Source organism: Gallinula chloropus (genome assembly GCF_964237585.1).
Source record: "Gallinula chloropus genome assembly, chromosome: 20".
NCBI lineage: Eukaryota > Metazoa > Chordata > Aves > Gruiformes > Rallidae > Gallinula > Gallinula chloropus.
This window is the reverse complement of record NC_140105.1, coordinates 1,318,211-1,333,581: the sequence shown is the minus strand read 5'-3', so window position 1 is coordinate 1,333,581 and position 15,371 is coordinate 1,318,211. Positions and strand designations below refer to the sequence as shown.

General features: G+C 54.2%; 1 protein-coding gene across 1 annotated transcript in view; it reads left to right on the top strand.

Moving 5' to 3' along the window:
• MAP2K4 (mitogen-activated protein kinase kinase 4) overlaps positions 1-15,074 on the top strand; it is a gene marked incomplete at its 5' end in the record, with an annotated part of 58,852 nt that extends 43,778 nt beyond the window's left edge. The window contains 7 exons of the mRNA XM_084273510.1: positions 652-771; positions 1,870-1,921; positions 2,242-2,369; positions 10,019-10,096; positions 10,636-10,784; positions 13,088-13,133; positions 14,120-15,074. Of these exons, the coding sequence (XP_084129636.1) occupies positions 652-771; positions 1,870-1,921; positions 2,242-2,369; positions 10,019-10,096; positions 10,636-10,784; positions 13,088-13,133; positions 14,120-14,233 (687 nt within the window). The 3' untranslated portion in view covers positions 14,234-15,074. The remainder of the gene's footprint in view (positions 1-651; positions 772-1,869; positions 1,922-2,241; positions 2,370-10,018; positions 10,097-10,635; positions 10,785-13,087; positions 13,134-14,119) is intronic.
• Between the last annotated feature and the right edge of the window lie 297 nt (positions 15,075-15,371).

Below are 15,371 nucleotides of genomic sequence, written 5' to 3'. Positions count from 1 at the left end.
CCTTGTGGGCATCTGCTTCTCATCCCAGCAAATGCATTGCAGATGGGCTGGTTTTTACAGGTCTCCAGAGAGAATTTGATAAAAAGACCAGTTCCTCTGGTATGATGGTAGAGCTCAGCCTGGTTTCACACTGATATGAGTGTGCTTTATGGTTTTGTGCATTTAAACTGTTCAACTGCAAGATGTCAGTCAGCAGAGACCCTCCACCTCCCCAACCCCCCTGTATTTGGGTTTATTTTCATTTTCTCTTGCTTAGGTCTCTGGATGGGAAATGTCTTACGTCCTCTGCAGGACAGGGGGCTGAAGGGGTGTTTCTTAGGCTGACTGTGCTGGTGTTGGCCCGTGCCTTCAGCCTTCTGGAGAGCCAAACAGCTTTTGGGACTTGGGTTCATCCAGGTTCAGGCATCTAAACTGTACTGTCAAGTCTGCCCTGCTCAGCAATGCCTCTGCTGGTGACTGGAGTGGGGACTGAGTGTGGACAGGGGCGAGTCTCCCATTGCCAAAATGAATCCAGAGGAATTCCATCCTTCCTGCCAAACACACGCTGCTTCTACTGTGTTTTATTGGGTCCAAGGGGTCTCCTTATGCCACATGGATTTTTGCTGCTCAGTTTTTATCTCCACAGTAACAGAAATTCTCTTCTCTTTCCAGGGTGACTGTTGGATCTGTATGGAGCTCATGTCTACCTCGTTTGATAAGTTTTACAAATATGTATATAGCGTATTAGATGATGTTATTCCAGAAGAAATCTTAGGCAAAATCACTTTAGCTGTGAGTATTTTGTTAAACCTGTTTGTGTGTGTTTCTGAAGCTGCTGTGAGCAGTTCAGATCTCTCTCACCACATGCAAAAGCTGGTTGATCTCTGTGCAGTAGAACTGCTCCGTGGTCTTAGTGATCCTTGAGTACTCTCTGGCTTTCCCACAGCATGTTACATGATGGAAAAGCAGGTCCTGGGGTCTGTAATCAGTTCATAAAGAGACCCCAGGACCAGCCTCCTGCTCTGTCTGCTTGGACATGGGCATTGACAGCATAGGCACCCACCTGACCCCTCCTTAGGGATGGCTTCACGTGCTGGTTGTGGTGTCAGTGGGAGCTGGGCACAGGTTGTCTCATCCCAAGGAAGGTGCCTAAAATTAGATGACCTGTCTCCTCTTCCCTTGTTTGCAGAGGGCATGAGGGGTCATTTACAGCTGGGACATGTGAACCCCACCGTGCTGTCTGAGAGTGAGGGTCTGGTGTCAGTGAGTTGTCTCACCCTGTGAAATTATCCTTGGCTGTGCCAAAATGAACCCTTGAGTTGTCTAAACACAAGGGCAAGGTTTGGCCCTGCAAAGCACATTTTTTTGTTTTGGGCTGTGGAGAAAAGGGTGTTGAAAGGTCCCCTGAAACCTCTGTCCTGCTGCTGCCCATAAAAATCTGTCAGGTCCATTGGCTGTTCTCCAGACCAGAGAAACCACTGGTAGCCTCAGGCAAAGGCTTCTGAAAGTACAAGCAGGTCATCAGCAGGTGGAGAACCTGGTTGATGGTCAGTTGACTTAACCTGGAAGTTTCAGGCCAATAAAAAATAAAGGCTGAGCCAAATGACATCATTCAGGAAAGCTACTGGAGGGTGAAGGGCTGCAGAGGTGAAGCTCAGGAGTAGTGGGGGGAATGTGGTGAGAGATGGACTAGGTGCCTCTGTATGTGTTACTTCAGCACGTGTCCTCTCCTGTCCCCTGCTGCTTGCAGGAAAGGTTGGGAGAAGAACACTTTTACATGCTATAGTACCACACTGATCCTCATTCCCCCTGGTTTTAGAGCTCCAAAGGTTTAATGATCACAGGGCTCTCATGGTATTTACTTATTGTTCATCTGTTTTTCTTTCCTAGACTGTGAAAGCACTAAACCACTTAAAAGAAAACTTGAAAATCATTCACAGAGGTGAGTTCATGTCTTGTCTTCCTGCCTATGAAAATCACTGCAAGGATTTGAAGCCCCTTTAGTTTGTGTGTGTTTGTAGAAGCTTGATTTCAGAGTGGGTGAGTGTCTGCCTCCAGACACGTGGTGCCTTTGGGGCTGGCTACATCTCCTCTTGCTCCCAGTCTGCATCCTCAGTGGTGGCAGGGACAGCCAGTCCGTTGCCCAGCACCCGGGGCGATGGCAGTGGTGCGGCACTGCTGGTGTTGGTTCTCTGCAGCTGCTCTTCTTGACATTGAAGCCTCCAGCCATGACTTACCAGGTTAAGTTTCTTTCCCTTGCAGACATCAAACCTTCCAATATTCTTCTGGACAGAAATGGAAACATTAAACTCTGTGACTTCGGCATTAGCGGGCAGCTCGTGGACTCCATCGCCAAGACACGGGACGCGGGGTGCCGGCCGTACATGGCGGTGAGTGAGGGCAAGCAGGGAGCTGGTGTGGCCCTGGGCTCTGAGGATCCTGTTCCCCAGGCAGGCCTGGCTCAGCATGGCCCTGCCTGTTGTCTGGCTGCAGTGTCTGTTTTCATGGTGTGAGCACCCCCTCCCCAGATGAAACTGAGCTCTGGGCTGCACCCTGCTGCTGGCAGCGTCAGCAAAGCCACCCAGGCTCTGGCAAAGTGGCCAAATCCCCATCCTCTCCCCCCTCTTCTTTGCTGGGCTCCTCTGCTGCAGCCAGCACTGTGCTGCTGGAGCAGAGAGCTGCTCCATCCCTGCCACCACATCCGCTCTCCCTCCGAAACAAAGAGCGCAGGAGGCCGGCGGTGCCGCCTGGGCGCGGAGTCGTCTTGGCCTGTGAGAAATCCATTTGCTGTGGTAAGATTATGTCACAGGAGTTACTGCAGGGCAGGGTTACAGTGAGTTCTTGCAAACCACTTCAATTCCAAAGTGTGCCATAACTTAATTCCAGGAGAATGCAGTTCTGGATGGCAGGGGCAGCGGAGCAGCTGTGTGGAAATTGCTGGGGCTGAGCTGTGGCTCCTGGGAGTCTGTCCTGCTTGTTTTCTCCCTCCTGTCCCCCAGGAGGAAAGCTGGGAGGGGAGTGTGTGATTTTTGGAGCTGTCTGGGGTTTTCAAACACTTCTGTGCATCGAGCTGCTTTGAAAATGCTTCTCTTGGCTCTGTGTGAGCAGAGGATGCCTTGTGCAGGGAGCTGTGTGTCTGCTGCTGTCAGTGTAAGGGTTTAACTCTCATTACTTATCATCTGGCTCTGTGTGCTGACATGTACTGGGCTGTGAGCTCCTACCTACCACCAAAGCAACAGAAAAGGAGAAAATTTCTGAAGGTGCAGCGTTCATCCATCCAGGTCGTGGCTCTTATGTGGCTCTGATCTGACTCTGTGTCTGAGGCCAAACCTCTCAGCCCTGACCCTGCTCTGCACAAGCAGAGGCTGAGTTCTGTTTGCTGTGCTTCCAGCAGAGCCAGTTATGCAGCAAGCTGGGAAGAAGAGATGAGATCTGTTCCTGGAGCCCAGTGCTGTGGTACAGCTGGATGGGTGCAAGCTCCCGAGCTGCAGGGCAGGCTGTTTCAGTACAGCCCTTGTGGGGCTGGGGAGGGGGCAGAGCTGCAGAGCTGTGTCTGCTCTCAGAGCCCAAGTGTGTGGAGCTCCTGCAGAGAAGGGAATCGGTCAGAGCTGTCCAGTCTGTGTGTTGGAGGGATGTGGCAGAGAGGTGTCCTGGGATGGGGCTGGAACCAGAGCAGGTCAGATCAGAGGCTGGGTATTCTCATCTCAGACTGCAGGCACAGCAGTCTGATGTCTAACAGCATCTCTCTGCAGAGTTCTAGCTGGGTTTGGCTTTTCCCTGTCCTCTGAGGTGTGTGTTGATCTGCAAATAGGGCTCTTGAAAAATGTGCTCACTGCTTTCCCCCTCCCAGGTTCAGTGGGCTATAATTACAGGAATTAATGTTCCCACTTCTTCTCCAGACCGTGGGTAGGTGGTTGGCTTTGCACAGGCTGTTGGTTTAGTTCTGACGTGATGGTTTCCAGTGTGTCTGTAAATAGCTGTGCTGCTTGGTTTGCCTTGGGCCTCGGGTGGGGGTGTGCTTCTGACAGCCCCCTGCCTTTCCTTCCCTTCCCAGCTCTGCCTCTCCAGCACCAGCTCCAGACTCTGGTGGGATTTAAATGGGTGAAAGTGTTTCCATTTGGTGTGTGATTTTAAGAGCCCTGGCGTGGTGCAGGGCTCGTGGGGAGAGCCAGCAGCTGGCAGACAGTGTGGGAGATGGCTGGCCTCTTCCCTTCTGCTCTCTGGACACTGTGACTCCTCTCCAAGTACATGGGCATTTCTATGTACTGAGAAGCCTGGGAAATGGGGACATGTCCCCCAGAGCAGGCACGTCTGCCAGCTCTTTCTCCAAGCCATCAGAGGCTGCTGGCTTTGGTGATGCTGTGGTCAAACCTGACCGTCCCTGGGAGGGAGCCAGGCCAGTCCTACTCCTTTCAAAAGGAACCTGCTTTTTGAGTTTTGGCAACTATTTTTGGTGCAAAATAAGGTGACTGTGTCCAGCCAGGGCGGGTCTGATGGCTGATGATGCTCTGTGGTGATCAGAGCCTGTTGCTCTGCAAGGCCCACTTGGCACTTGCAGTGATTCTTGTGGCATGAGCACTTGCCCACCGAAGGAACCTGATAACACCGTCTGGGCTGGAGCTGGGTCCCCAAATAGCTCCTGATAACAATAACATTGGACACCAGCCAGCAGGGCTGTGAGCAGCCTGATTGGGCAGCAGGAGCCGTGTCCAGCTGCTCAGCAAGTGCTGTGTGGTCCCACCGACGTGGTGGGAGCCATCACAGGGAGCAGCACCTCAGCCTTGGGGCTGCCTGTGCTGGGGAGGTGGTTTCCCTTTTGGCTGTGGGGACCCAGTGGTGCTGCACTGAAGTCAGAGGGGTGAGGGTGGGGCGTCTGTGCCTCCTGTTCTCTGGAGGGAAGAAGGGACACAGCCAGTGCCCTGAGCAATCCGGGCTGTTTGCTGGGTGCTCCTGAGACCTCTGCCAGTGCCAGTGTTGTAGGGCTGCTCTAGGAGAGGTTTCCCAGTGTGTGCTCACAGCAGCCTCAAACCAGCCATGGGGTGAGATTGCTTCCGGCCAGCCCCTGGTCCTCCCCATCAGCTGCTCTCCACAACCCCTGCAGTGCATCCTCTGGCTGCAGTGGGTGCTGCTGATAAAGGAGGGGGCTGTGGGCCACGTGTAACCTGGTGGTCTTCATGGCAATACTGCTTTTACCTTCTTAATACACAAGTGAACCCAGTCTGTGTGTGTGAGCAGAGGGCTGATGATGGAAGCATCTGGTTTAGGTAGAGAGGGACCCAGTCAGTGTGAGGACAGATGATCTGCCCTGCTCTGGGGACAGGGTCTGATGGTGTCACATGCACCTTCGGTGCCTCAGCCCTTCTCCCAGGTCACCTGGGAGCTGCTTGCTGCAAGCTGTGCCCAAGTCCCTGTGCCCTGTGAGTGCTGGTGCCCCGTGTTGCTTCCCCTGCACTCCCTGGGCTGTCCCCGATGAGTCGTGGAGGGGATGAGTGGTGCTGGGGGAATGAGCAGTCGTCTTGGTGCTGCTACATGACCCTGTCCCAGCGAACTCTTCTGCTGGTCCCTGCCTGTGCCAGCCCGCTGCAGACCAGTGTGTGGGGTGTCTCCCACTCCCCATTTCTGCCTGGCACAGTTGGGTGGTCACTGCTGGCATCAGCTGGGGCTGGGGGAGGCCGTGTCCCCGTGCTCAGATGGCTGAGACAGAGAAAAGGGAGAATGCCCAAGGGAGGTGACAGTGACCCCTCTGAGCCCCCCTCTCCAGGAGGGAGAGGCTGTGGGGATGTGGCAGTCTCAGGATCCTTTCTGCAGGCAGAGTCCCAGCAAGTTGGTGTTTCAGCTTTGTGTTCCCGGGCTCTGTGGCTCGACTCTGAGCAGTCAGGCTGCTGGTTTGAGTTCACACAGCTTAAATCATCCTGGATCCTCCTCAAGATTACTCTGGGGTGGACTTTTTCTTCCTTCCCCCCCCCCCCCACTCTGAAGCTTGGCACCCAGCTGTAATTGTTATGGCTGAGAAAACAAATCTGGGAGGAGACTGGGAGACGTGTGGCCCTGTCCCTCTGCGAGCAGCACAGGCTGGGTCGGGGCTCTGCCACCCACTGCGCAGCCAGTGCTGGGGAGGGGGAGATGCCTCAGCCCTGAGCACAGCCCTCCCCGTGCTGCTGCTGCCACCCGCCTGCTTTGGGGGTTTCAGCTCTGAACAGAGCTGCTGCTTACTCACTCACTGACTGGAATCATCCCTGAGGTTTGCCCAGCATGGTGGGATCTCTGCCCAAACTTAGCTGCTTACACCAGGCAGAGCTGTGCTGGCGGCTCCACCACAGAGCTGAGCTCCTGCCCGTGTGTCGGCACTCCCAGCCCTGGGAAGGGGTTTCCCTCCTTGTCCCTTCAGATGCTCATCTGCCCAGGGAGTTTATGTAAACCAGGGAGGATCTGTCAGCAGCTGCCTGTGTCTGCTCAGCCAGAGGCGCTGCGGGCGGGATGTGAGATTTGTGGGGGGGAATATTAAAAAGGAGGAAAAAAATTGTTCTGGCCACTCAGATCCACATGGAAAGTGCCCAGAAGCCAGGTTCAGGAGCTAGCCATCAGAGCTCCTGGCCTGCCTTAAGGGTGACTCTTCAGCAGTGCCCTTGAAGTTGTCCTGGTCATTAATTATGCTTCTAATGCAAGTCAGTCTGGTTGCAGTGGATGGCCACGGGCTCTTGTTCCTACTTTGTTTGCAGCCTCTCACTTCACAGCCTCTTTCCCCTGTGCAGGTACCTCTGACTCTGATGTAGTGACCTCCTAAGCTTTTCTCTGAGGAGATTAACAACTCAACATCTTATGCTCTTAAAGCAGATTGGATTGGATGGATTTATGGCTGTGCCACAAGCCCCCAGGTTTTTAGCATCCTTTTGCAAACACAGACACCAACATTTAGCAGATTCTGAGTGTTTCTCTCAGCTGCAGAGTATATAACAACAATGCAGGTTCCTGGTGTGTCTCTGGGCCTTTAGTTGTGATGCTCTCCTGGTATTTCACATCTGTCAGCCCAGAGAGCTGCTGTCCTGTGTCTGCAGTCAGAGTGCAGCTCATCAGACATCTCAGAACCCTCGTTTATCCCACGAGCCAGTTTCACATGGAGAATTCAGCAATGCTGATTCTGTAATTTCTTGGATATTAGCTGGAGGCCAAGGGCAGGAACCACTGAGGGCCTGTTATGGATCCCTTTCCTGCTCAGCAGACCCTTTCTGGTTGCACCCCTCTGAGCTCTGTCAGTGAAGCTGTTTGGTACCACAGCCGACCCATGCCTGCTGCAGTCACAGCCCAGGCTCGAGTTCATTACAGCCACACGTTGACTTGTTTCACCACAATGAAGCTCACTGAGAATACACCATACCAAGCCCAACAGGCCTCCATTAATGTTCCTGACAATCTCTGTGCCTCCTGAGTGTCCCCCATCCACTGATCCATCCTGGGATCTTCCTGCTATTGAGGTGGAGGAATTCAGCCGCTGGTAGGAGAGCCAGCTGGGCGGGGATGGGAATCCCATGCGAACGGAAACCAGCGTCTCCACCTGGAAAATGCTGCTGGAAACACTTGGGAATGAAACATTCTCTCAGAGTAAATACTGAAAGGAAATAGGAGGGGAGGAAAGGCCATTCTCTAGAACCGTGATCTCTGCTGATAGTCTCTGTGCAGCCACCGGCCTCAGGGCTGACCTGGGCGAGGGACAGGAAACCCCGGAACAGAGGGGGCTTGGGAAGGTGTCTGGAAGCAGCAGTCTGAGCAGGGCTGAGTGGTTGGGCTGGGCAGTGACACTGTGCTGCGCTCCTACGGAGGGTTTTCCTTCAGAAGGTGTAGAAGTGGTGCCCACAGAGATGCTGTTACTGCTGCTGGCTTAGAGGGGGTGGGTTGAGGAGCAGGACAAAGCAGCAGGTCCACCTAGCCAGCAAAGGCAGAAGAACTCATGTTCTCTGCTTCCCTGTCAGCTCCTCCACCCATCACGCTGCATGTCCTTTGCTCTGCTGCATCATGTGCTGGATGAGACCTGTGCAGCAGAGCCCTGAAGGAAGAACAGCTTTCTCTTCACCACAGGAATATCCCTGGGAAGTGCAGCAGTGGGAAAAGTGAGTGACAGCAGTTTCCTTTACCAAACAGTAGAGGAATTCCTCCAAGCTAGTTATTTATGGTCCTAAAGATGGGTTTCATTGCTGCTGCACAGCCCTGCAGGCATCTGCTCAAAGGCATCAGGGGCTTGGGGAGAGGGAGGATCAGGCTGTCCCCTGCTCCTGGTTCCCCAGTCAGGATGCTGGTGCTGAGGCGTGCACTGCAACGGAGAGAAGCCCAGTGGCAGCCAGCACCCTTGGGTGCATTTGTACCCTGCCTCCTTGCACCATCAGCACATCCAGGCCTCCATCCCAGCCCTTTCCTCTCCTTGCTTGGCCTCAGAAGGATACCTGGCAGGAGCTGGGCTTTGTCTGCAGCCCTCGTTCCAGGTCCCTGGAGTGTGACGTGCCGGCTCTCCTGCCGTTGGTGTTAATTGCTCCTGTGTCATCTACATGGAAAATTCCCAGGATTCTTCCTGCTCTGTATTTAGCTGGGATTTATTTTGGTCTGTCCTGCTTCCCCTTTAACTGTGCCACCGTGGTGGAGGGCCAAGTCCTCCTGCTCTGCAGGGTCAGGGCAGCAGGCTGGCCTGGGGTGGGCGCTCAGACAAGCGGCTCTGTCTCACCAGTGCCACCTACCTCACCAGTCCCAGTAACTCACAGCCTCACTGGGCATCACGCCCTGCCCAAAGTACAGCTTGCCATGCATCCCATAATTCACTGTGCTGTGTGGAGAGCGAGTCCTCCTCCTGCAGCTGTGAGGTGTTCATCCTGCTGTGGCACATCCCTGTGGATCTGTGGTGTGGGAGTCCCAGCACTGCCAGTGCCGGTGTCCCAGTAACGTGGGGTGCCCTGTGTGCCCGGCGTGCTTTGGCAGGACAAGTGATGTCAGTCAATCCTGGGTGTCCCTGTGTTGCCTGGTACTTGCTGGCAGCCTCCAGACATCGTGATCCTCCCACCACCATCCATGCATGGGTGGTGTGGCCCATGGTGGTGTGCGGGGGATGACAGAGCTGGTCCTTGTTGCTGCAGAGGAACTGTGATTTTCAGGGTGGGAAGGGACGTGCCAGCGAGGGAATCTTCTGTTGCCAGAGAAGGTGGCACTAAGGGACGTCATTGCCTGGCACTCTTCAGCTGGCATCTGCCATGGAGTTCTATTAAAATGCAGCTTGCAAAGCACCCAGGGCTTTCAGAATGTTTCCTTTCCCTGATAATTCAGTGTTTTGTTGCAGTATTGCATATCATGGAGGCATTGCTCCTTTAATTAAAGGAGGTGGAGTTGAGGTTCCTCTCAAAGATGACCATAAAGATGTTTTGTGCTGGTTCTCCTCTCTAGATAACTTGTTCTTAGGGACAAATCACCCTTATCTGCTCAATGTTGTTTTCTGTGGAAGACTTTATGATGTCTGTCTGAAGACCTTGTAACATCGTAGTTGACTTCAAGGGTTATCCACAGCCTTGTAAAGAGCTGTTCTTAGAGCATGTTGCTGGTAACACCTCCCTAGGTCTGGCAGCCAGTTGGGAAGACAAGCTCTGGCAGATGCTGCTAAAGCTCAGCTCGTGAGCTCAGGATGAGAAGATGTCTATTCCAGGTCTTATGATTCCCTGGAGACAACCAGAGACAGCGAGACTTGGAGTTAGACATCCCAGAGTTAAATACCACTGCATAACCAAATGGTAACGATTGTTCAAGCTGCTCCTACAAAAGGAAAAGAAAAGGGGTTGGATGTGCTGACCTGCTCTTTCAGAACACCTTTTACATCCTAAAATCAGCCTTTGGTTCCTCAAGGTGTTTCTCTGCTGGGGTTGGATGTTGGCCCTAGCAACAAGTGAGCTGCTAGAGCCGTGCCAGGCTCTGCCCCTGGGGCCAGCTCGCAGGCTGCTCTGAGCTCGCAGAGGCCTCTGGTTCCTTCCTGCACTGCACAGGCTTTGACTGCTGCTCCTTCCTCCTGCAGCCCGAAAGGATAGATCCCAGCGCCTCCAGGCAAGGCTACGACGTGCGCTCAGACGTCTGGAGCTTGGGGATTACACTGGTGAGTGGGTTTGCCCTGAGCTACATGGTGCCTTCCCGGGGCAGCCTCACCCTTGGTGGGGTGGCAGGGTTGGCTGGTGTTAAAGATGTCCTTGAAGCACAGCTCTGCTCTGCTGGGACGTGTTTGCAGGTTGGGATTGAAGTGGGCACCTCCTGGCTCAGAACCCGTAAATCCCTTCCAGGCTGGAGGTTCTGCTGAACCCCTGAGATACCTTCAGCTGCTGCTCTGTTTGGCAGAGGAACAGATGTGAGATGGGCAGAAGGGTTGGAGCACAGATGAATTCTGTCTTCAGAATATTAGATGGGAAAGAGCAGTGAGGGTGGGGGTGCAGGACTGAGCATCCAGCCTGTGTAAACAAGCCTCGTGCAGCCCTGGTGCCCGGCGTGCTTTGGCAGGACAGGTGATGTCAGTCAATCCTGGATCCCAGTAGCTGTGTCCTCCCTGGCTGGATCTGGAAGGATCATCCCTTCTCAGGGTCCTTGCAGACATTTCCTTCCCCTGCTTGATCTCACCCTGGTGCTGTCGCTGTCTCTCTGCAGTACGAGCTGGCAACGGGGCGATTCCCCTACCCCAAGTGGAACAGCGTGTTCGACCAGTTGACACAAGTAGTAAAAGGAGACCCACCACAGCTGAGCAACTCAGAGGAAAGGGAGTTCTCCCCCAGCTTCATCAACTTCGTCAACTTGTGGTGAGTGTTTCCTGCTGGACGTGCTCTGAGGTGCTGTGTGTGTCACTGCCAAGGAGCTGGCAGGGGCTGTGTGCCCACGCTCCCAGTGTCACCACCCTGAGGGCGACGACACCGGGCGTCTCGCTGTCCCGGAGGTGACTTGTCTGGGTGGGGCTGAAGGGCCTTTGGAAGCTGCTCTGCAGGGAAGGGATAAGGATGAAGCCTGTGCTGTGGGGAATTCTTGGTTGCAGTGTTTTTCTGTCAGCACAGGAAGGGTGGTCAGCATTGTTTCCTTAACCCGATACCAAAGCACACAGGAGATCCACCAGTGTGACCTGCACTTGTCTTCTCAGACCTTCTGCCCTGGACAGAGCCAGGGGATGAACATCCCCAGCACAGAGATGTCCATCTCCAATCTCTGTGATGTGGGAGGAAGGGAGACTCTGCTCTAGACGATTTTAACTTTCAGGAGGTTTTGTGTCAGGGTTTCCATGCACTGGAGATGTGCTTTGGGGTTGGATTTTCCTCTCAGGATTACAGGTTTTTAGGGGCCGGGATGCCATTGGCCTTCTGGGCTGCAAGTGCACATTGTTGGTTCATGTCCAGCTTTTCATCCATCAGTGTCCTCAGGTCCTTTTCCACAGGGCTGCTCTGCCACATCATCCCCAGCCTGTGTTGGTAGCAAGGATTGTCCCAACCCAAGTGCAGGATCTGGTTTTGGAAATACTCTGCCCCTGCCTGGGATGTTTCTGATGTCCTTATAGCACCCTGTAATAAATGTTTCTCTTAATAACCTTTAGTTAAGCACAGTCAGCAACTCTTGGTGAGCAGGCAGGGGAGCCTCCAAAAGGCTCTCCTAGACGATGGCAGACACCTCCTGGGCATCACCCTACAAACAGGAATCCACACATCTTATTTTTTTGTGAGTCAGGAAGGATGCTGACCGGGAGCCCTGCAGTGCTGCTGGCTGCTCAGTGTGAGAGATCAGTGAGGGAAGGATATTCCCAATGCTGGTAAAAGGTTTGTGGGATTTGCTGGGATTTTCTTTCTCTTTGCTGTTGGCTTTGGATCCCGGCAGCGCTGCCAGTGCCAGGGCGGAACATTTCTCCCTGCAGCCCACCTGCTGATGGTAGCTGCTTATCTGAAGCCACACTCCTCCTGGAGCAGCTTGCAGTGATTCAGCTTTGTGCTCCTGATTTTGCAGAGTATCCAAGCTCTGTGTCTGGCTCCTGGGAGCCTCGTGCTGGCAGCTGCAGCGCCAGGACCTCCTCGGGTCCTGCGTGGGGATTTCACAGCAAAACAGGCGCTGGGAGCTGAAGTTCTGCCTGGTTGCCCTAAAAGCATCATGAGGGGCCTATCCAAACCCCCAGACCAGAAAGCAGGTTGCTGATGGGTAGCAAAAGCCTGAGGTGAGGGTGTTTGTGCAGCAGCCCTGGGATTTCCAGCCCCGCTGCCCTGCACAGGCCGGTCCCAGGACAGCGCGGCGCCTCCTGCGCAGCATTTCAGCCCCTGCTGCAGGGGGCTGGAGCTTCTCAGAGGCCCAGCCAGAGAAATGCAGCTGTTGAAATTAGGCTTCGCTCCCTCCTTTGGGACAGCTGCTGCATCTGCCTTTTCCCCTCCCAGTGCTGCAGCTCTGGCTCCTGAGCTGGGGAGGCTGGTGCGGCCTGTCACTGAGCGCGGCCTGTCCCGCAGCTCTGGCTCCTGTGGCCTCTCCTGTCCCCTCGCCGTGCTGGGGCCCGGCGGCTGGTCGAGGTGCCAGAGGTGCCCCGCAGGAGGGGACACGTCCCAGCCAGAGTCCCCAGGTGCCCCTGGGCAGCGGTGGCCCCGTCCTGCCCCGTCGCAGTGGCTGTGGCCTGCACAGCGCCGGGTGTGCTCCCAGCGCCGGGATGAGCCAGGAGCCGGGGCTGGGGCCTGGCCCTGCAGAGCACTGTGGCCCTTTGGTCCTTGCTGCAGCCCGGGCCCTGCCCAGCGTGTGTGGTGCCTGTGTCCCCTGCCTCTGCCCTGGCACTTGGCACTGGCTGTCCTCTGCTGCCTGATGGAGGGAGGGCAGGCTGGTGCTGCTGCCCAAGCCATTCCCATGCGGAGGCAGGCAGTCGGGGTGATGTTCTGCTCACAGTGCCCTTGGGCTGCTTGTTCACTTGCTGGTTCTGGTTACCCAGGGGGGGAGAGGAGGGATCCTGTGCTCACTCACCATATGACAAGGGTGGTTTTTCCCAGAAAAGCTGGTGAGTCCCACGGAAGCAGCAGTGGGTTCAACATTTGTGTTTGATGTCTGTATCCATTCCCCCATTCCCACCTTCTAATTCTCTTTCTGCTTTCTGTAGCCTTACAAAGGATGAGTCCAAAAGGCCAAAGTACAAAGAGCTTCTGGTGAGTGCCTGTGCTGCCCATCACACAGCGGGGCTGGGTCGTGTCTCTAAGGTCACCCCTTGTCTCTCAGGCATGGAGACAGGGTGCTCAGCTCCACAGCCTGGGGAGGAGCAGCACCTCTGTGCTGTGGTGGTGGGGATGGCCTGGATCAGTGGTGTCTGTACAAAGCACAGGGGGCAGTGTGGGGAGAAATGCCCTATCACGGTGTGTCTGTGATCCCTGAGCTGGGCAGGGCTCTGCAGTGACCCCGCTGCCTTTGCCCAAGGTCCTGGTACTGTGCAGGAGCTCTGTCATACCTGGCTGGCACAGGGCACCAGTGCTCTGGCACAAGTCAGATCTCTGAGAGCAGGAGTGGGGCAGCCCCAGCAGAACCTGCCTGAGGTGGGGTCCTGCGGGAGGGAGTGCAGGCTTTGGGATGGGTGTGTCACACGTGGCAGTCAGGCACGGTCAGGGAGCTCTGGGTGTCTGGATGTCACCTCAAGCTGTGTGTGAAACCATGCCCTGGGTCCCTGATGGTGGCTGTGTGGCACGAAAGGAGTTTGCAGCTGCTCTGAGCCAGCATGGGCAGAGCAGAGGGTCAGGGCTCAAGAGAGCTGGGCTGGAGTCCTCACCTCTTGCTGGACCAGCCATGTCTCCCTCTCACTCCTGCCTCCCTGTTGCTGACCAGGCTGATGATGAAACCTCTCCTGAACATGTTTCAGCACCCATCTGTGCTGCAGAGGAGCCAGGTGCTGCTCGTACTGTGCCTGGCTGCCTCCTGCCCAGCAGCTCCCAACACCCCAAGTCCTGTCCCACCTCCCTACTGCTCGTTGGAGATAAGGATTCTCTGGACATAGAAGCCATGGACCAGGCTATGTCCAGCAGTCCCACAGCCACACCATGCCCTGTGCTCTTGCATCAGGCAAATCCATGCACTAAGCTTTTCTGTGGGGTGGTGAGCTTGTGTCAGGGGAGAACATAACCTCATCCTCTTTCTCTGCTCACAGAAACATCCCTTCATCCTGATGTATGAGGAACGCACAGTGGATGTTGCATGCTATGTCTGTAAGATCCTGGATCAAATGCCAGCAACTCCCAGCTCTCCCATGTACGTGGATTGATATTGCTGCTACATCAAACTCTAGAAAAAGGGCTGAGAGAAAACGAGCTGTAAAGAGTTTTCATCACATGTTGCAGTGTTTTTAATGCTCGCCCAGACACCATGTGCAATAATATTGGTGTTATTTCCATCCTGTCTGTATACTGTTGTCACATATAAAGTGCATCCCTGTAATACCTGATCACACAGTGTTAGTGTTGGTCAAAGAGAGACCTCATCTTGCTCTTTTGTGGACATATTCATGAAATGTGGAAATAAGTACATTTATTTGTTGACCGTGATTGGATAGCACCTAAAACTCACTTCTAGACTCAAAACCTTGGAGACTTCTCAGCAGCTACTGGAAAGATTATTTTTTTTTTTTTTTGCTCTCAAACTCTTCCAGTTGTTGTTTCAAGTAATAATAAACAGCAAACAAACACCAGGCAGGCTCTGAACAGCGGGAGGCTCTGCCTGGAGGGAAGAAGAACTTGCTTAACCAACGAGAAGCTTTTGCCTCCTGGAGCTGGGAAGGCAAAGGAGAGTTTTATTCTTCACAAAGTGCAATAGATTTACTGCTATGAAATTCTGTTGCTTTACAGTCGCCGTGTACTTTCTGGGGACAGTGTGCTCAGCTGAACTTCTGTTAAAGAGAGATCATGTTAAATATAGTGAATATGTCTTTACCAAAAATATGTTGCGTTGGAAGAGGCTAACATTAAACTATTCAGAGATGGGACATCATGTATTCTTTCTCCTTTTACCAAGCCAGCCACTCTTCACTCTTAACTAGGTGTCCTGTAAATTGTTACCTGGTAAGATTAAGACCTTTGACCTGAAGAATTATTAAACTACTCGATTGAATTTAAGCTGCTTGTGACCTGATTTGTGGCTGCGCAGCGCTCGCCGCCCGCTGGCTTTGCCGTGTCTCCCCGGAGCACCCTTCCCAGCAGCTGCAGACCCGTGTCTCTGGTTTCCAGCCACTCTTCCTCACCTTCCTCCCTGTCCCCAGCCCTGATGCTAGTGCCTGGCTGCTGCTCTGAGACCAGCCCAGTGTCCCTCACCAGGCCCAAGCTCGGTGCTTCCTCCTTACCACAGCCAGGGGGACGGTGGGGGTGACCCCAGTGCCCACCTGCTGCTGCCAGTGTTGTGCTCTGCTC